This window comes from Ambystoma mexicanum, chromosome 3q (assembly GCF_040938575.1).
Source record: "Ambystoma mexicanum isolate Mex_15411 chromosome 3q, UKY_AmexF1_1, whole genome shotgun sequence".
Lineage (NCBI taxonomy): Eukaryota > Metazoa > Chordata > Amphibia > Caudata > Ambystomatidae > Ambystoma > Ambystoma mexicanum.
The window spans coordinates 1,057,624,885-1,057,646,532 of NC_090926.1; the positions used below are offsets into that span (position 1 = coordinate 1,057,624,885).

The 21,648-nt window shown below is 46.6% G+C and overlaps 1 protein-coding gene across 10 annotated transcripts in view; it reads right to left on the reverse strand.

Annotated features, from left to right (window-relative positions):
* The window catches only part of ARL16 (ARF like GTPase 16), a 182,466-nt gene that overhangs the window by 48,743 nt on the left and 112,075 nt on the right, over nt 1-21,648 (reverse strand). For all 10 annotated transcript variants that reach the window (XM_069655266.1, XM_069655271.1, XM_069655274.1 and 7 more), the window contains one exon: nt 15,718-16,044. In XM_069655266.1, coding sequence (XP_069511367.1) covers nt 15,718-16,044 — 327 coding nt within the window. The remainder of the gene's footprint in view (nt 1-15,717; nt 16,045-21,648) is intronic.

The following is a 21,648-nucleotide window of genomic DNA, read 5'->3' on the forward strand; positions in this document are numbered from 1 at the left end:
ATTATAAATGGCTCATCATATCAGATCATTGCAGTAAGGTATAAAAGCTGTCTAGGTCCACACAAAAGGTACGAGATTGATCTTTAGGATCTCATTGTATCCCCCCATTTCAGCAATTGGAATATTGTAGAATCTTCTTTGTAGACATCTTTAACAGAGGAGTAAAAGAAGTAACCCCACTCTGTACTCTAAATACAAATGTGGAAGGATGGTTTAAGTTATCAAGTATTTGAGGTCATTCTCCAGTGATGATATACTGATCTTAGTTCTGTGATATCACTTCCTGCAGCCATCTTGAGTCAGACAAATCTCCAGCTAGAGGTCACAAGAGATTCCCTTGGGAACACCAATCAGGAAGAAATCACCTCGTCCCAGCAACAACAAGGACAAAAATCTGAGAGAACCACTGATTGACTAGGAGATTAGCCGATGAGAGCATGTGACGTTACTTCCAGTTTGTAGCTTCCTTTCCTAAATTCCCGAGGGAGTTCAACCTACCAGCGCTTTGAGATCATACCAATGATACATAAGGCGCTATATAAATGCAAAGTAACATAAAATAACTGACATCTCTTCCTGTGGCCATCTTGGTTCAGTGACATCCCTTCCTACAGCCATCTTGAGTCCACCCAATCGCCAGCTAAAGGCCACAATAGACTGCTCTGGGAACACTAATCAGGAAGAAATTGCCTCATCCCAGCAACACCAGGGACAAAAACCAGAGACACCAGCCACTGATTGACTAGGTGATCAGGTAAAGAGATTGCGTGACGTCACATCTGAAATCTCTGGGGAAGTCCAGCCCGGAGCGTCCCAGTAACCGGTGATGACCAGCTTCTTTGCCTATGAGACTTTGCCTTCCTACCTGTGTGTACCCCTAGCTTGCTAATTACTCAGCTGACTCTCCACATTGCAGTACTCTGCTATAATGCATTTGCTTCAGCTGCTCTTCCTACTCACCTCTCCCTATGCTTTCTCCAATCCTAAACCCATCATAAAACTAATGTCTCGAAACTCCCACTAGTCTATCCCTCCTTCACCTACTTCCAACAAAGCAGATAAGCAAACCATGCCTCTCCAAACACACATCCACCTCACTTCTCTACTCTTCTTTACCGCATCAATTGAACATTGCACTGTGGAATGCTCAATCTGTAAGAAACAAAACACACTTTATCACTGACTACTTGCACTCCAGCTCTTCTCGCATCAATCCCCTTGCTATCATGGAAACTTCGATTTCTCCATCTGACACTGCCACCATAGTGACCCTTCAGGACTCCAAACTATCCTTCATTCACTCTCCTCGTCCAACTGGAAGAGGTGGAGGCTTTGGACGCCTATGCTCTACTCGCCTAAAAAATCTCCAATGCCACATCCTCTCCTACCTCTTAAATTCACCATCTACTATTGCTCTGCAACACTTGGTTCATATCACTTTCCTGTTCCCATTGGACCATTCTTTAATGAACTTGGACAACTGATTCTCTTTTCACTAAACAACACCTCATTCTCAGGTGACTTTAACCTTCCCTGCTCACCCACTTCTCAGAAATCTGAACTTCTTAGTGACCACATTCTCTGCTCCATCCATAACCTACCAACCCACAGAGGGGGTAACTCTTTGGGTCACTTAGTCATCTCCACCTCTCTCAACCACCAATGCTTTCACACCATCTCGATTGGATTACTCCAGCGTTTCTACCACCATCTCCTTTCAACCCTCCGACTTCTCCTCACTTGCCTCACCTGTTACTAAAATAAAATGTAAACTTTCTGCCATTCCTCTCTGATCTATAGTTCTCACACTCCTTCGCATCTGAAGCCTCTGCCTTCTCCAGCTTCCAAACCCTACTATACGACTCATCTCACATATCAATGCTAAATGCAATCCCTACCCCTTCTCTCCTCTTCCCCCCCCCCTCTTAACCATTCCTCTTGACACTCTTGCACTGCAACAATTGTCATCGGGCATAGTAATGTTACTGCTAGTTTTCTCTCCTGCCGTCCTCCCTCTCCTCTCCCTTAATTGTTCCATGCACTTGTACTATCTGTTATGATTTGATAGTTATTTTTCACATTCTAAACTGTTTCATGGACTTGTAAGAATGTAACTGTTTTTTCCCCTGCTCCCTTCCTCCTTGAAGCGCTTTGAAACACTGTGTATAGGCGCTATACAAATAAACTATCAACCAAATCAATCAACTTTTACCCCACTCTGCGTCCTAAACTGTGGGTCACCCCATTCATATGCTCTCTCCATAGAGACTTGGGTTGGCTGCTGCGCAAATGGAGGCCTGCGCAGTCGCATGAGGACACGCAACTCTACCTCTCTGCCCTGAATTCTGTCTAGTCCTCTCGTCGATAGAGCAAAAAGGAAATTCTACCTCAACTTCATTGTCTCTCACTCCAACCTTCTTTGCTAGCTACAGGGCACCCTAAACCCACTCATAAACCTATGTCTATCAACTCCACTCTCATAGCAAATAACCTAGCTGAATACTTGGCAACAAACATTTCCAAAATTAGAGACTCTCACCTCACCTTCCGCACACTTCCTTCTCCTACGTTCTACACTCTGCATACTCTACCATCATCCTCTGTCTCAATCTCCGCTTTAGTCACATAAACCAAAGAAGTCCCATCTCTACTGATTAAGGCCAACCCCTCTTGTGCCCCATGAGACCCTCTTCCTTCTTAGCTAGTCAAACCTTTTGCCCCTTCAGTGGCCCCTGACCTCAGTGAACTCTTCTACCTCTTCTTAGACTCCACTTGCTTTCCCTCGATTTTCAAAACTGCCTTTGTCATCCCTCACCTCTCCTACGATAGGAAGGGGCTGACCTGAACCTGCCAGAGGTTTGAGATTAATTCTAAGCCTTCCAGCCATCACCTCTGTTTTGCTTTGTCACCTTGTGTCGGCCGGGTATGCCCAGATGTGGGTCCCCGTGCCTGTTGGGTCTAGAGACCCAAGTTATTCCTCACTGATGATGCCTAATGAGGCCGAAACATGTCGGGGGATGCTTGTGGTCTTGTGCAGAAGACATGTGATTTAGCAGTTTGGGCTGGACTCCCCCTTTCGGGGTGAGACCAAACCTGATTTGCATATGGTCTTTCCCTTTTCTGCGATGCCTTGGCAGGTGAACAATGGTCTGGAGGGGTACCCAGAGCAATTGACAGAGTTTTCAGATTAAAAGCTTGAAAGGGTTGTGTTTAACGTTCTTACACATTTCTTAGACATCCACAAACCCCTACAAGCAGGCTTCTGCTCCAGTCACGCCACGGAAACTGCGCTCAAGAATGTCTCCAACTACATTGCCTCTACTAAGCACTCCAACCTATCCTCCATCCAAATTCTCCTTGATCTGTCTGCTGCCTTTGACACAGTTGATCACTCAAGGCATCTTAATTCTCTCTCTCGCTCTCTTTTCTTGGGATTTACAATCAAGCCCTTGTCTGGATTGAATCCAACCTGGCACCTCACCAAATCTCTCCTGGAACAACACCACCTCTCAACTCAATCCTCTAACTGTTGGTGTTCCATAAGGCTCTGACTTGAGCCCTCCCCTCTTTACACTCTACACCTCTGCTCTTAGGTCACGTATCTCCTCCTTTGGTTTCTTGTACCAACTCTTCACAAACGACATTACATGTTCCCTTTTCCTGAACTCTCCTCTGATCGCTCTATCAAAATTTCCAACTGTCTCTGCCATTAAATGTTAGATGGCTTTGCACGCTCTGATGTTAAACTACCAAAACAGAGGTGCTCTTCTTCCCTGATGAAAACTCCCTCCATCTCTTCCCCTGCCACCACTCTCTCCTACTGCTCTTAAAATAGAAACCTCAGGGTCATCTAGGACTCTTCTCACACCTTCTCTACCTTCATCTCTAAACCTGCAATGACAGCTCACTTCAAACTCCTAAATATTAGCAAAATCAGGTACCTCCTTCCATTCAACACTGCCAAGCATCTCTTAACCACTCTGGTCTTCTCTAAACTGGACTACTGTGCAAGCATCCTCTTTGGTCTGCCCAACTAAGCTTTCTGTCCTCTTGATAAGATCATTAACTTCACAACCACGACTCTTTGAACTTCCTCACTACACAACTATTTCCTCTTACCGTCAGCAGGCTGGATGGCTCACAATACAAAATAGGGCCACATAAATGTCTTCCCCTGCTTCACAAATCTATCCTCGGTAAGGAGCAATTTATCCTCTTTTTTCCAATTTAAATGCCTTATGTAATCTTTGCTCTGCCTCCTCGGCAATCTAGTTAACTATCCTTGTGGCACCTCACCCTCCTTGTGCTTCCTCTCGCTTCTGCTCCTGTCTTGCTCCACTTGCATGGAATTCTCTTACTCCAGACATCCGAGAAACAGTCCACATCAATTTGTTCAAAATCAAAATGAAACTTTGCACCCTCACCTCCATGTTAGACTTTTAGCCTACCTCATCTACCTTCTAGCTAACATTTTTTCCCCTTGCTACTAACCTGCCTCTGTTCCTCACTTTATTTGCCTTCACTCTAGCACTTCATCCATCATGGGGACATCCCTAACAGAGATGGCCGTACCACCTACCTGCACTTTAAAATGTCTAATGTTCAATGTTCTTAATCTAAGCATGGCCACCCATGTATTGTCCCCGATAATTGTTCCATTTACTCCCCTCCACAATATGGTCAGAATGTCACTCAAACTCACCCATTGTAAGAAGCTCACTGCTTCCCGCCAAATTTGATGTCTTATCTATAGTATGTTCTTTTGTGACCAAAAGAGAATTGTTCTTCCCTGTATAGAAATCCATTTAAAAATAAATCTCTCCCAGGTTCTCTAGTCTTAACGCATTATCATTCCAAACTGTCGTCACCAAACTGCAACTTACACAGTACTGCGCATTTGGGCTGTACCAAAATTGCGACTGGTATGGCGCAAATGGCCAGTATTATACACCGACCAAGGGGAGTGGGAGTTGCAGAGTTGTCCCCCACTCACTTTGTTCAGTATAATTGGAGACAGGGGTTGCAGGGTTGTCCCCCGCTTCCATTACATGGAAAGCAGGGGACAGGAAAGAATACCGCCAGAGGGTAAGTAGGGAGCGGGCATGGGGATGCAGGCAAAAGTGATCTATGTGATCACTGCACCTCACCATTTTTGCATTTCGGCATTTTGTTGCCATTTTCGACACATTGATCACAAAGATCCATCTCTGGGATATAGCACTTATCTGATTCTTGGTTCCTCTTAGTCAGAAGGATATGGGGCTCAGCCATTTCTTTTCCACTATTCATCTTCACAGGGATTCAGCGCCTGGCTCGCTATCTGGACTTGTGTGGTTGCTCATATATGGTCCCAGAGGGGGTCAGATGACAGCTGAGGAGTGCTCGACTCAACCTATGTGGCAGCACATATAGCCACCCGAAATCTGCATGGTGCTAACTGGCAGGGCAACACTGAATAAAGGCAAGGTCCTTGGCAGCACTAAGTTGATCATGCTTTCTTTCTGGAACCAGGGAACTGATAGTAGAATCCAAGCCAGAGTACCCTCCCTACCATCATTAGACATTTATGGCTACAGTTGTGTTTGGGAATCCTGCTGGATAAATGAGGGCCATCAGCAGGCAGTTCTTTAAGCTGGTACTTAACTCTAAGAGAAGTGATAAAAGGAGGTTGTGGAGGATGACGTTCTGGGTGAGCCAGGATTAACAAGCAGAAAGCAAACCCGCCTTTAAGTAATAAACTCACTTCATGCCAACAATATTCTTAAGACTAAGAAAAGTGAGGAGGCCAGTCAAGTAGCAGAGTCCAAACTTGATGGAACTTCAGGTAGTGTGGCCAGAAATAAAACTACGATTGGCAAGGTGAAGTTACAGACTGACATGGATTAGCAGAGCGCTGGCTTCAAATCTTGCAGGTGTGGAGGGGCTGAAGTAAAAGGCCACAGAATGCTTTCAGCAGTTGTATGTTAAAATGGAGGTCTTAGAGAATGCATTAATGGATACATACTTAAAAGGTACTTGTAGTGCCAGGAGAGTTCCAAATTGCTGTCTTGTAAATCTGAATTGAAGAGTTTCAATATTGTCTGATTGGAGGTGGAGCTTTAGTGGACTGTATGCTAACTGGGCATGTTTACAGACTTCCCACAAGAGACCTTAGAAGCAGCAGGTGGTGGCACAGAAATTGTGCTGTTGTGTTCAGCCGAGTTAACCGCTCTATGCTTCTACAGGTGGCAATTCAGGAGGTTTGAGGTGGAGTCCCTGGCTATTTCTCTTTCCAGACTTGTGCCCCGACACGAATCAGGAAAGGCTCACTGCTGGCAATTACGTGGTCTCCCAATAGTATGGGTATTGCGACCACAACTGTTCCCAGTTCTTCATATGGGGGAACAATCAAGGAAAAATGTGCACCTAGCATTTTCAGGAGGTATGTATGCAGAGTATTAGGGAAGCTATATGTTGTTTTTTCCAGGGGGTGTAGTATGTTGGGGAAGGGGTGGTCCACATTTCAGGTTCTGTGCCAGATAACGATGAGAAGAGCCAATGGGAAGGGGCGATGTTAGGGCAGCATTTCATTTTTTGGGTTCCCTCTAATAAACTATTCCCCTAAACTTTTTGCTGACTTTCTTGGAACTTTTACTTTCTTTTTGTGATCAAAGTGGCTCTTTATTGAAGTTCCCAGTATTGCAAATCAATTGGAATGTATTGCCTTTAGTTGCCCTGTGGGTACAAGGGCAATGGTGTTCCTTAGGGCATTCCATGTTGTCCCCGTGTGATTCCCATCACCCAGAAGGTGTGCAGGGGAGTATGCTGGTGGCAGCTGGGTAATGTGCATTTGTATGACCCCTACTGACAGAGAATAGCATAACATGTGAATAATCAGAAGCACAGTGACTTTGATTTGATTTATAATGCCAGAGTGAACTGCATTTAGGTGCAGATTCTATTTATACAGTTGGTAAATTAATAGGTACATCCCAGTGGCCAAGTTATTGGAACAGCTAGGTTTTAAGGGTCTTCCGGAAGTGTATTAATGAAGGTTTCTTTCTCATTTTAAGGGGCAATGAGTTCAATAAACGTGGGCCATATACAGAAAATAGTCTGTTGCCACTGAGACCATAAGCAATATTGTATTCTCGGATCTGAGTGATCGGGTTGTGCGGTAATACGAAATCTTGTCTACTAGATAGGAAGGAGCCAATCCATTTATAGACCTGGCATAGAATCCCAACGTTGATCCTTTGGTCCACCACTAACCAGTGTAAGGAGCATTGGAGGTTGGATATAGGAGTGAGTTTAGATCTTCCGAAAAACCAGCCGAACTGCTACATTTTGTGCAACTTGTAGTCGCTGTAGCTGGTACTGGGATACAAGGCAAAATGGCATTGGGATAATCCAAATTTGAGTTAACCAATGATACTACCACTGTAATATCTGGTGGAGCCAGATAAGAAGAACTACTCGCAGTAGTCGGAGAGTGTACTATATTGAGCAAACTGTAGTTCCAACTTGTTATTCACAAGCCAAGTTGGTCTGCCAATAGCACCCCACATTTTTAGTTATGAGCAAAGGTAGTTGGTAAGCCGAATAAGGGAGGCAAGGGGACAATGCCAGTAGGGTGATTAAACAGTCGATGTAGGCCTAATAGTACAATTCCCGTTTTTGAAAGGTCAAGTAATCGCTTATTCAATGTCATCCATCTGCTGTCTTATCCGTACATTGTAAAATATTAGCAGGAAGGGCAGCATGATCATTAACCAGGAGATATAACTGTGTGCCATCTGCATAAGAATGCTGGGGCAGCCCACATTTCGACAAGATGCTCATCAGGATGTTAAACAAGATGGGAGATCGGGAGGATCACTGTGAGGCTCCACCCTACACTAGGGCGCCCTTTGACACAATTTCCCAGTTTAACACACTGATTGCACTCTGTCAGGAAAGTATGGAACCCGGCCTTTGCATGGTCTGATACACCCACCACTGTAGTGAGTCTGGACAGCATAATGTTGAAGTCCACCGTATCCGAGGCCAAAGAGAGGTCCTACTGTTAAATGGAAAGATAAATCAGGGAAAAGTCGGGCGTTTTTAGACCTCGAAGTGGATCGCTGCATTGAGCAGGAGGGACATTATAGAAGAAGCCATCAGTCCAGGAAACTCGCAATAAAGGGAGTAAAGGAAAAAACATGAGTTACACTATACAGCCCATTCTGAAGAACCAATTGCACACAAGACAAGGGGAAGTCTAGCATAATTACATACTACACAAGGTTCACATTTGGTTAACAATACTTAGGGTGTACTGTGGCTGGTCGAATATCCATATGTTGATGAGCAGGTGCAACTCATGTACACATGGGAATTTTGTGAAGGTGAGGAACAGGTGGGTAGACTGGACTTCTAAGCTCTGGCCTGGTGGACAGATGTTTAGGAGGCCAACCACCTAGTTATAGTGCACAGGGGAACTCTGGGAGTTTGTCCAAACCAATCAAGGTAGCATGGAGAGTGGTCAAGGCTGAGTCAAGAGAGGAGAGTGTGGTCAGGGGGTCCACAATGAGTTCACATAATGAGCAATCAAGGATTACACTTTATTGTATTAGTTTGTTACAAATGTAAGGGAGACATGGTATCACAAGTAGAGAGACCAACATTGGCAAGTTAAAAAACCTTTATTGTATCTTGAAAAGGGGGAGGGAGGGTTGAAAAACTCCTAGCTTGTCCTATAGCTAAAGATGGGAGTACGCCCAACCATGAAAAGTAAAAATAACACAGTCCTAGTCATTTGTCAGACAAAACAAAAATTGCCTATACTAAAAAAATGTTTTACCTAACTTACTTACTACAATAAATGTGTATAGGAAAAGATGTATACATAAAGGAAAAAGCAGTGTTCAAAACATCATGTCAAGATAACTGAACAAAACTCCCTTACCCACATTTTTAGAAAAGATAAGGTGGCACACTCGGGTCTTAGAACACACTCTGGCTTTAGACACAAGGATGCAGCTCAGGATGCGGACCATGGCCTTCCATAAAAAAAGTCTCTTGTTTGCACAAAGTTTTTTTATTCGCAGGATGCCTTGGGTTCATTCAACAAAACAAAAGGTTCCTTTCTTCCAAGATTTATAGTTACAAACTTCAGGCTTTATAGTTCACATAGGTCTCCCTCTGTCGGGCTCGAACCTTCCAAATACACTTTTTCACACTTCGTTACAGTATTCACTCGGTCGGGCTTGGACCCTCCAAATCACAATTGCTTGCAGTTTGCTTTTTACATCAAAGACTTTCGAATGTGCAAGGGGTTTTACGAATACCTCAGCATGACCAGTTCAATTAAATTTCACTTTTCGTATTCATTTTCCCACTGATGTCAGATACATTTGTCATTCATGGGTTTCTCGGCTTTTTACTTTTCCGCTTGCACCACTATGCACATTTAAACAGACCTTGATTGGGCTCTTTTGCTATGCCGGACCATTCTGTTATCTCTCCATACCTCACTTGTTCGATTCACAGTTCAGCAATACTTTGTGCAGCTTAATCACATTTTACTTTCACTGGTGTCATCTCAGTATACGGGCAACCTTCATTCTCATGATACACTGTTGCTGCTTGTAAATGTAATCTTCAACACAGACCGGCCTTTCACGGCTTTCTTTAACTCACCGGCTGTGCTGGTTTCTGTGCTTGCGTCTTTGATCTAGGAACCAAGGTTGATCCCACAGCAGCTGCTTCACCTCCCCAACTCGGTTGCTCACCCGGGAGGGATGCTGGTATCTTTCACACACAATGCTGGTCTATAACCAAGGGTTTAGTCTGCCCCCTTTTTTTGGATGTGGGGCCAATAAGGGATCTACTCCATGTTACAGGAAGAGTCTTAGTATGTCTCCAAATAATATATACAATACGAGTGCCCAGATCAAAGGATCAGCTTTGATTACTTTATTATAGATCCCATTTTGGCTAATCGCACAGGAGGTGGAAAAGGATGCAATGATTTTAAGAATTGACGCTACCCCAAAATTCCCTCAAAAGCAGGGGCAGATGCTGCATGAGTTGGAGAACTACATACATCTTGAAAATGGGTCATCAAGAGTTGCTCAAGGATTGGGTTAATAAACTTCTCTCTATTAGGCTGTTATTTTGTAGTAAGGACCACACATTTCTGCCATAGCCCTCAGCCACGGCCATCAACATTTCTTCACTGTCTCTCAGGGCTAACAAAAACCTATACGCTTTAGAAATATTTTTATACACGTTTGGTTTTCCTTTTTTATTTTCATTTCCTGAGTGTTTCAGTTTACCTGAATCATTTTTACTGCATATACTTTTTTACGTGAGTTGTAACTCTGCATTAAACTCATGTGGATGCATAGAGTGTGATAATGCTTTTACTTTCCCCACACGATTCCACCACTTTTTGGAAAGGAAAATGGTGGGAAAACTTCAAACTATAAAGGAACTATGCTTCAAAGTTCAAAGTATTGTATGCCAAAAATTGTGGATTGATTCAAATAATTTGCTTTTTTGCGTAGTGAGACCAATATTGGTAGAGGTAGGCCCAGTCTGGGTTTTCAGATACAGATCTACCTGGGCCTTCAGTATTGCATGGTAGTTGGCGTCATCAGGTTCCACCACAAAACCAGTAACATATGGAAAATAAATTGCTACAGAGTGCAATATAAAACAATACAGGACACCACTGTATCCCTCTGCCATGTCGGTTTGCATGGCAGGTCTCCTACAACTTGTCCATTCAGTATATACAATTTCCACTCATGACACATCTCTCCACATCCTGCCACTTTCCATTTGCCTAAAGAAGTAATTGGAGTCTTTTACTGAATCCACCCATCCCTAGTCTCTTGCAACAGGCAGTTAGACTTCCAATTGCCTGCCATTACGATCTCCCCATCTGGTTTCCTGTTTCTAAATGATTCCAGGATCCTACTAACTGCCTCAATAAAATCATTTAAGATCGAATGAGTTGGGTGCCAATAGATATTAAAGCTCAAAACCCCTTTTATAAATGCCATACAAATATGATAGAATTTCAACTGCCAGCTGGGCACTAGTGCCACTTGACACATAACTAACTTTCAGGCCGGAATCACTACGAAGAGCTATGGGTTTCATATCCATTCAAGAGTAAAGCATCAAGGGCACAGGTTTCCTGGAGAAAGACAATGCGGTGGGTGAAAAAGAGCCTGAGAAACCTCTACATCTTACTGAAGCCATGGATGTTCCTTGAGAGTATGGATACAGTGGGGCATGCGGAAGATCGATTGGCGAATGTGTTAAAGGTCACTCCTACTCTTACCAGGTTCCGGATCACCTTTACTTGGGGCAACTAGTAGCATACTACTTTCACGGAGGGGTTTAGGTAGGGCATTTAAATGGGAGAATATCTACGCAAAGCAGTTATATGGTTGGGCACGTCCCAAGCTCTCTTCCCCCACCCTACAAACCTTCTCAATCAAGGGATAAGGTGTCAATGGGTTTTCTTACTTGGCACAGCCCCAGATTTGATTACACTTGGTTGGAGGTCATATCCTGACAATCTCAAAGCTTCCACCTCCTCCAATAGCACAGTGTATACAGCACAAGATGGGATCGAAATAACTATAAACTCTACACATGCTATGTCATTGAATAAAACAGTGTTTGACCGATTCAGAATTAGGGTTCAAAACATGTTTTAGTATTATAACCTTGGCAGATGCACTCCAAGCATCAGTACTCACTATTTTTGAAGGCCAAGGCACCCTGCCCTGACACCTCTACCCATGCCTTGCCTTTTCAATAACTCCTTTAAGTTTAGATTTACTAAATCTTGGGCCAGAGTAGGCGTGGGACATAAAATTCCCTCGATCAAATTTTTGACATTAAATGCATTTGCTACTTCCGAGGAATTATTTCCCAATGCAGCCACAATTTCATCTTGATCACGTGAACTACTGCTATTTTTACACAAACTATAAATGTCATTCATCACATTCTTCCATTCCCCAATCATCCCCTCTATGTAGAGCATCACTTATACCTAGACTGTCCTCTCGTGGAACCTTAGCATTGCACTGCAGCATACCTTGGTCCATTTCATTATCACGTGCAGTAAGATCAAAGTACTCTTTCTCAGACGTTTGTGCCACCAAGGGATTATTAAAGTTTGTGTGATCCATTATAACATTCACTGCACATTGTTTGGGGCACGGATAACTGCTCAGTTGCAACCTCAAGTTCGGACTCAATTAAAACCTCATCACTTCGCCTTAAAGGCTGACTGCATTGTGTGGCTACCTCATGCGTTTTACTTACAGACAGGACTTGATTATTCCCTTCGCCGTCAGATATGGTTTGTGGCCCACAAGCCTTACAACTGCCCCCCCCAACTATTCCTTTATTACTCCCGCCTTCATTCAATTTCAGGTGACTGCTTGGGAGGTGGGGGGAAATTATAGTTTGTAAACACATACCACTCTAATGTTGCCCGGTTCTCTGGAGTAAGCACTGTTGAACATGAAACATCCACCTTTACAGATTCTTGCAGAGTATTTACATGTCTATGGGGGTCATTACGAGGTTGGAGGTAAAGGATAAACTATGCCGGTAAGGGATTACCGGCACCGCATACCGCTCCGGGCTATTCTGACTCAATGCGGTATTAGCGCCACCGCTGATCGCGTGCTCCCCCGTACCGGCATGCGCGGGCCAGGTGGCCCTTGGACCCGGCAATAGCGGGAAGGCGCTAACAGGAGGACATCACAAGTCAGGCGGACATGCAAATACCGGCATCATGAAGGCGGAAAAGAGGGATACCGGGATACTGGCAATACCGGCATTGCGAACCACCCGCAAACAGCAATGTGCTGTGTTCCCAACTGCCACAGGTGCACACAATCAGCACAGGCGGTGGCAATGGAGTCTGGCCCAGCACAAGAGGAGCACACCCACACACCACACCCCTTACCAAAGCAAAATTATTCCACTTGTAGTAGCAATACTGGGGCTGGAGGACATGCTTGCATTGCTACACCAGCAACAACAACAGGCACCACAGAGGAGACGCAGGAGGAGAAGGAGGGTGAGACAGGGCCAGCAATCCCCACCAGTACAGCCAGTGGTACCACGCAGGCATCACCCAATCCCTCGCATTAGAGCCAGTCCATCCAACCTAACCCCTGAGCAGATCCACACCCTGTACCGTCTGGACCGGGACATCATCACCACCATTGTGGACATGATGCACGACGACATTGTCAGCCTGATTGAAATACGCACCGCCATCCCACCTCTACTGAAGGTAGTGTCTGTGCTCCACTTCCTGGCCACAGGCACCTACCAGCACACAGTGGGGCACATGCATGGCATTTCACAACCCTTATTTTCTAGCATGCTGATCCAAGTGCTGGATGCCCTCCTGAAGCACACAACTAACTACATATCCCTACCACGGACTGCCCAGGAGATCTTTGACATGAAAGTTGGCTTCCATGCACTGGCAGGCATGCCAAATTGTATTGGTGCACTTGACTGCACCCATGTGGAAATGGTGGTTCCGCATGCAATGGAGGTGGTGTACCGCAATCGTAAGCTATATCACTCAATCAATGTACAGATGGTATGTGACTCCAGCAAGATCATCACACATTGTTGTGCCCGATTTCCCGGATCAACTCATGACTCGATGGTCCTGCGGAACTCCACGCTATATGGAGCGACATGCTGGACGACGTGCCTGGCTGCTTGGTAAGTTGCATGACAGGCACATGGAAGTGAAATGGGGGAGAGATGCACACACCATTATGGTGTCATTGTTGTGGTGACTGCACTATGTCCACATCCCACAACACTGTTCCCCAAATCATCCCTAACTGAACCTGACAACCAATCACCATAGCAATGAAGGAAGCTGCACACCAATCACAACATGCCAAACTTTCAACCAGCCCACATCCCAGAACACGTGCACCACCCATCATCAGACCTCACCCTCCGTAACACAATCCAGCAACATGCTGCGAGTATACACAGTGTAAATGTCAGCATGAAATCACTACAGGACAAGCATCCATGAGAGCGCACTAAACAAAATCACTGAGGAAATCCACTGCTTGTCACAGGGCCACCACCACAGTAGTGCAGCATGTCACCATGGGACTAATCGGAGCTGAATGCCAAATAATGCAGAGACTACTGCCAACGCTGCCAGTAAGTAAATCATACAGAACACTACACAACACATATATAACACAAACACGGCGGTATGCGTACACAATGCATGAGCAACATCAAGGCAGTGTACACCGTGTATCATCTTGAAGACGCAATCCACACCATAAGACCATGGCACAGCACACATTGCGGCAAGGTAAAATGTGTGCATACAACCAGGGACATTTGCATGTGACCAACAAATATCTGCAGGCATGTGGAATAACTACAGCAGTCCATCATGAATTGACTAGCATACCTTATTTTGCATCCATGCAGGTGATAGTGGCTATCCCTTGAAGACGTGGCTCCTCACCCCTGTACGGAACTTGCAGAACAGGCACGAAGAGGACTACAATCGTTCCCATACCCGTACCCATGTGGTCATCGAGCAGACCTTTGGCCTGTTGAAGGCACGTTTTCGCTGCCTCAGCCGGTCGGGTGGGGCTCTCCTTTACAGGCATGAGAAGGTGGCCAAGATCATCATGGCATGTGTCATGCTACACAACATGTGTATCTGACGGAACGTGCCCCTGCCCCCTGACATTGCACTGCAACCACCAGGTGATGATGAAGAGGAAGAAGATGATGTGGGCGCACATCGTCGCGGCGCAGATGCACAGGAACGACGTGCTGTGCGCCAGTCTGTGATGGCCAATATTTCTAAGACACATGGGTGCAGAGGGTGCCATGAAACTGAGACTAAGGGCACTGGGTGTGGGAGTACATGTACACTATGCACTGTAGACCAATAAATTACACATATACAATAATGAATGTCCAAAGTATTTTTTCTGGTACACTACGGGTGTATTAAACAGTGAAATAGTGAACAGTGCTCATGCCCTCCACCTGAAAACACACCCTCTCCCCCCTCCCTCACAGACCCTCTCCCCTCTCCCCCTACAACACCCCCACACACCCTCTCCCCCTACAACTCCCCCACACATGGTGTCCAAACAAATGTTGCATGTTTCAGCGTCAATTGCCATTATCAGGCTGCCCCATCTACTTATGTTCACTTCCCGCATCTGGTGGCGGCATGTCTGAGCACTGCAAGGTACGCGCAGACCTGCGAAGGGGGCTGGTCTCAGTGGAGCTCGATGAAGATGCCGTGCCCGCTTGCTTCAGTTTTGGGGCAGGACGTTCTGCCTCCAAGGCATCCACTATGCGGGGAAAGGACCTGCCTCAGAGCAGACACCTCCTCGCAGATGCGAGTAGTACGCCTCAATTGCCTGTCTCAGGGACACAGTGTTGTCCCGCCCCTCCTGCCTTGCCTATACACCGTCCGTTACAAACTGCCTGACTAGGGCTGTCAGCTCCTCCTGGCGCTGCACGGTATGTGCCATTTGATGCACCCCATCACGGACACCAATGGAGATGGATGCTGCATCCAGACTGCTCCTGTGTGCTGTCATTGGTGGAGTACAATGGTGTGATCTGGGGTAATGGTGGGGGACTGGGTGTGGCAGGTAAGTCAGACGAGTCATTCTCCACAGGGACACACACCTGGCCTTTGCTCTGCACATCCTCGTCGGTCTGGGGTGCCGTGGCTGCCGCCTCCACAACAGAGCTGTTGGCAGCTGAAAGGGCCCCATCAGCCACTGGCTCCTGTGCAGGGGACACAGATGTTGTGGGGACTGTTGCTGGAGCAGTGGCCCTTAGCTGCACCAGTGACGTGGCATCATGTGGTGCCTTCCCCTTCTGTGGCAGTCGGGTCTTGGCTGACCCTCTTGATGTTGAAGGCGTGTTGCCTTCTTCCCTGCCCCTGGCCTTCTTTCCGGGGAGTTGTTGCCTGTGCCGCCGAGTCCCAGGCCTCGCGGTCAGGATCTGAGCCTGTGGGGGACCGAGAGAGGGACGGCATTAGTGATGGTTCTACAAGCATCATGCATACATTGCTATTATTGCTGTTCTACACATTAGAGGGGATTAGGTATTGGAGTTTTGACAATCAGGTTGCTTGCTATATGGGGGGGGGGGGAGGAGCATGCAGGCATACATCCGGGTCACACATGTTTGAGGTGGTGTATGCTGCGTGACATGCATTTCTGTTGTGGACTGCGTGCAGTGTGACTAATGCTGTTTCCTTGTTTGTGGGGTGTGTCTCAGGTATGGCACTGGCATGCTGCATGCATGTGGATGTGTCAGTGCTGAGGACAGCATGTAGGCAGGGATGTGTCCTGTCTGTAATGGGCCATGCATTGCCTCATGGCACGGTCAAATTGGTGGACTATCATCATACTTTGCATTACAGTGTTTTCTTAGGACACTCACCTCCATCTGCCGATGAGGTGGCGCCATGTTCCATGCAGTGGTCGAAGTGTACAAAGAGAAGTAGTGGAACTATGTTCCCTGCTGGCCTGCATCAACACCCCAAAGTCCCATCACCACGCCCCCTCCCACACAAAATACACCCACCCAAACACTTGCACCTGCTGTTTAAGAGAACGTTCAGTGCAGTGCACTGAAAGTGCAAATTTCAACTTATTCCTACACTTTTATTTTAAAACGAAACCATTCCGGAACGGTTTCTTTTTAAAATAAAAGTATAGGAGCTGTAAATGGTAATTTGAAAAAGTAGAGGAGCACCGCTCCCGACCGCTCCCACTCACTTCGACCACTGGTTCCATGTCGCCAACACCTTCAATCGCCTCAATGCCAATAGTGCTGGCGCAGGTTTCCTCCCTGCAGCTTAGTTTGATTGGAGAGCTAGGCCCACCACCAGTAGCCAGGCCCTGGCTCCGGTTGGCCGACATGATGTTTTGGACTCTGAGGCACAGGTCGTCCCATCGTTTGCGCACGTCCTTGAATGTGCGAGGGGTATTCCCAACTGAACTCACTTTCTGTGCAACTAGTTGCCAGATCTCCTTTTTCTTGATCTGAGCTTCTCTCTTGAGGTTATTGGCAAAGACAACTTCAGCATTTTCTGCCAGCGTGTCTGCGAGCATTGTGAGCTCATCCTCCGTGAAGCGCTCTTTACGCTGACGGGATGCCCCTTTTTTCACTGCCTTTGGCATGATGCTGGTGGTGATGTTTTTCTGCTGTCGAAATGAGTCTCCAGGTGCTGTGTAGTGAGGATGGCAATGGATTGTGTTTTTAAAGATGTCTGCCGTGCCCTTTCCCGTTCTGGCGCAATGACATTACTTCCGGTTCCGCTTAATAGCGGTGACCGCTAATAGCGGTGCCTGCTATTGCCGTATCCATTGATGCCGGGCCCGTTATTTAGAGGCAGACGGCGGCGGTAGTGCTATCTGCGCTTCCGATGATGCCGCCAAGGGGCTTTTTGGGGACTTTAGCAACATGCCGGTAATGTCGATACCGCCATGCCGCTACGCTCGTGCACGCAAACTCGTAATACGGTGCGGTTAGCGCCCTCATTCCTACACGGAGACGGTATTTGCTCCATGCCAGTAAAAACTTTTTTACCTCCAACCTCGTAATGACCCCCTATGTTTTTTGTTGGCTAGAAATTGGTGCAAATTCCTTTTGAGATGAGTCACCCTTGCTGCTTGCTCATTGTTATGTAAATTGCGCAGAAACTTGCATGAACTATCCATACCACCTCTAAATCTGTTTTTGTCATTATTAGCCAGATTTTTCACCCTATTTGGGCCACACTCCATTATAGCTCTGCTATTGGATTCCCTCTCAACAGGAGAGAGCAGGCATGAACCCTCATCCAGCAGGTTTGTCCTTTCTCCATTATACAAACTGCGGAGAAACAGTTTGAGTTGATGTTTGCTCTGTGATGATCCTGTTCTGATTCGAGTCCACATTAGTATCCTTCTACGTGCTTATGCTCGTTACAGGACACTGAGTAGTTGTATTCCTTCAGTCCAAATCCTCCAGGTTCATTTGATTTATTGAGCATTTATATGGTGCCCATACAGCGGAAAGTGTTTCCAGGTACCACAAGACTAAGGGGCAGCGGAGCAGAGGAGGATGAACAATAACTGTCCTACTAGGCCTTGTGACATTCAGATCGTGCAAATGCAGCAACAGGAAGTGCAGGGTTAAGGGTGGGAGGGGGTGGATGGGCCAGGCAAGTGGAAGGGTAGAGGAGGGTTAGTGCAGGAGGGGAGGTGCGGTAGATACTGGGTAAGTGGTAGGATGGCCTGTAGTGGCATGTGCTAGGTAAGGCCTGGAGGGCAAGTGCAAAGGGAGCAGAAGGATTGGTGAAGGTAGGTAATGCGAGGAGGTGGGTGAGTGGACCCGACTCAGTAGTCTGATCAGGGAAGGGTGCCCGAAGGCAAGTACAGGGTCCTGAGGCAGACTAGTCAAGGCTGGGCCTGGTCCCTCTATGACTCGGAAGGGACCAGGCAGCCAGTCATAACAGCAGGGGGACATTAGCAAGGAAGGGGGAGAGGGAAGGAGGTGGGAGAAGAGAAAGGTATTGAGGAGCTTCGGAACTAGATCCGGCTCAAGTCTGAGAGGGGCAGGGAGGCCATTCCAGAAGGAGGTTCCTGTCTAAGAAAGATCTCCACCCACTCTTGGAGAAGAGATTGCAGAGTTAGAGCTAGAGGACCAAAGGGCTCCAGCAGGGCGGTATTTAGTGAGAGAACGTTGAATGTAGCATGGTCCCAGGCCCCAGAATGCCTTGTGGATGATGCAGAGGGTCTTGAATTGGATCCTTGCATTCACCAGGAGGCAGATTTTAGGGATGGAGAGATGATGTCCATGGGCTTGAGGCCAAGGAGAAGTTCACTTTAATTTCGCTCAGCCGAGGGTATGAGCTCTCACCTTATCCCTAATGTTGTCGTAGAGCTCAACAAATGTGCTAAGCACAGAATTTAGCGCTGAAATAGTAATGTCGGTCAGTTCAATTTTGTTCTCCATGTCTTTCAGTGAATGATATAGGGGGACAACAGATCTATCCTTACTAGTTTGAGCTGGGGATATATCCGTCAAGGACAGAAGTTCAATGAGCAGGGGGGGGGGGGGACGGTGTGGGTGGGGGGGGACGGAGGGGGAGTTGCCAGAGCACAGGTCTTCGTGTATAGAGGAGATTGAGCTACCTAGCAATCCATTTGAATGGGCATCAGCCTTGTCAGCATCATTTATGGATTCGAGAAGGCTGTAGTCATTAATGTTGGTAATCAAAATGTCCACAATAGCCACTCTTGGTGCAATGGGCCTCACCTTCATATTCGTCCCTGTATATGGGAAGAAGTCGGTAATCTTTTGGCCAGCTATCATCATCATCAAAAGCTGAAGCCAGATATCCCCTAGCGTCCCAAAGCCTTCCTACCGACTTCTCTATTTACATCCGGGACACAGATTTACGTGAAGTTCCATGACTATATCCTCTTCTGAGTGGTCCCCCTCCACAACGGGGGCTGGCTCACCATTTCCAATGATTTACTGAACCAACCCATGTTCACTCGAGATAATTATCCAATTTTTCTGCCCCAATAGGTGCCATCAGCGCACCAGGGAGAGCATTAACCCTTGAGGCATACTTTTAAGTCCCATCCCCCAAAGCTTGACTATGCAACGAATAGATCCATTTGCTCGCCATTTCAATACAAAGACAGCAAACTTTTTTCAGATAGAACACAACTAAATGTCTCCTTCAAAATTATCACGGGCCGTACGAACACGAAACAGCCCTCCCCCTTATTCCGAAGTCAGAGTCAGAGTCGAGGGAGAAAACGCGATGTCACAGTCTTACAGTTTGACAATAGATTAAGAAAATTCCAGAGATGTTGCCAGGTTATTGCAGAGAGCACTGCAGGGAGCGCTAAAAGCACTTAAGTTTGAATCCAACGCCCAGTACCAATCATGCAGTCACAAAAGCAAAGCCAGCATAAAATCAAAAAAATCTTAAAGGAGAATTCGAAGGAAGTTAAGAGTTCTTGTGATGTCGGAAAAAGGTAAAAACAGACAGCGGGTAAGCGTCAAGTCACTCGCCCATCACTTGTGAGGCTTTGCGAGTCCGCTTTCCACCAATGCCGCTATTGTGCTGGAAAAGTGGGGTTGAGCCACAACTCACCAGCAGTCCATAGCAAGCAACCTTCGCCGCCAGTCTCTCTGTGCGGTGCGGCAATGCAGTTTATGAAAGATAGCTTCTTGCTCCTCTGTAGTGGACCGCTTGCACACCAGTCCACAGCGACTCGGCAGACCACTCTCGTTGCCTTTTAGACTTACAATTACCAGTATAAACATACTATGGGGCTGGTTCATGGAATTTGTGCGCCGAAAAAACGTTTTTTGGCAGACAAATTCCATGAATCAGCCCCTATAACATTTATTGGCCTTAAAACACTGATAAATGACTCATAACAGGTAGTAATATCACACACTACTAACTAGTATAACCTATATATACAGTCAAGATTTGCCAGTGCCAAATAATCAATTCACCCCTACAATGGGCAATGCTGCAGGGCATCCCAAAAGCGAGGCAGGGTAACTGCTGTTACCATCACCAGCCTGGGAGAGGGGCAGCCCCAACCTTTTCTCAGACTGCTCCTTTCCTTCCCCCCCAGCTCCAGAGACACGCAGTCTCTGCAGCACAAAGCCAATGAAGGGTGAAGTGTGAACAATCACCTCATGCTTCCTCCAAACAGCAGGGTGCTAAGCACCATAAGGAAACCAACAGTCAGGCATGGCCCAGGTTCGAAGACCTGCCCCCGCCAGGGGGCCAGACAATCGGCTATCCGGCCGGGGGATGCGACAACAGCAGCCCTCACTACCTGCATAACAAAGACCCAGGGCCTCCTTGGGTCTTATAAATAAGAGCTGCATGCTCTGAGTAAACACAATCTGTTTGTGGACCCTGAACGGGGATCCAAACAAACAGGAGGTTCACTGTTTACTCAGTGTCTTCCAACCTCTTTTGCTTCTTTAGCAAATCTTACGAAGTTCGCTGTACTACGCAGCGTCTTTGTTTTTCCTCTCTGAACATTGTTACTGTTCAAAAACACCCAGGACGGGCAAGCGAGCGGCGAGCGCTGGAGAAACATGAAGATAAACAATCAAGGACGCGTGCCGCGTGAAAGCTTTTCAACGCAGCCTGAACGAAGGAAGAAGAGGACACCCGAGCAGCACGGCGCGGACGGTGTCAGTTTCAACAATTTTCAAGTGAGCCGCCGTGCTAGGACTGCAGAAGGGAAAAGACAACGCTGTGTTTACAAGGGGAAGAGATACATTTACAAAGAATAGGAAGGCTTGCAGGCATAATTTCTAGCGAAATCGTTAAGAATGTTGCAAGCAGAGCCTCCGGGCCACAAAGAATAACAAGCATGACAAGCACAACCTTAATGTAAAATACTGTGAAAGTTTGCAGCCAGCCAAGTGGTACGGCCTACTGAGAGTTCGCTTTGACATCCACACAGAGTCTGCCGACACAGGTTCAATCCCGGCAGGGTCATATACTGCCGACCATTTCTTCCAATTTGACACGGGCACCCCGGCACCAAAAGCCAATATTTAAATAAC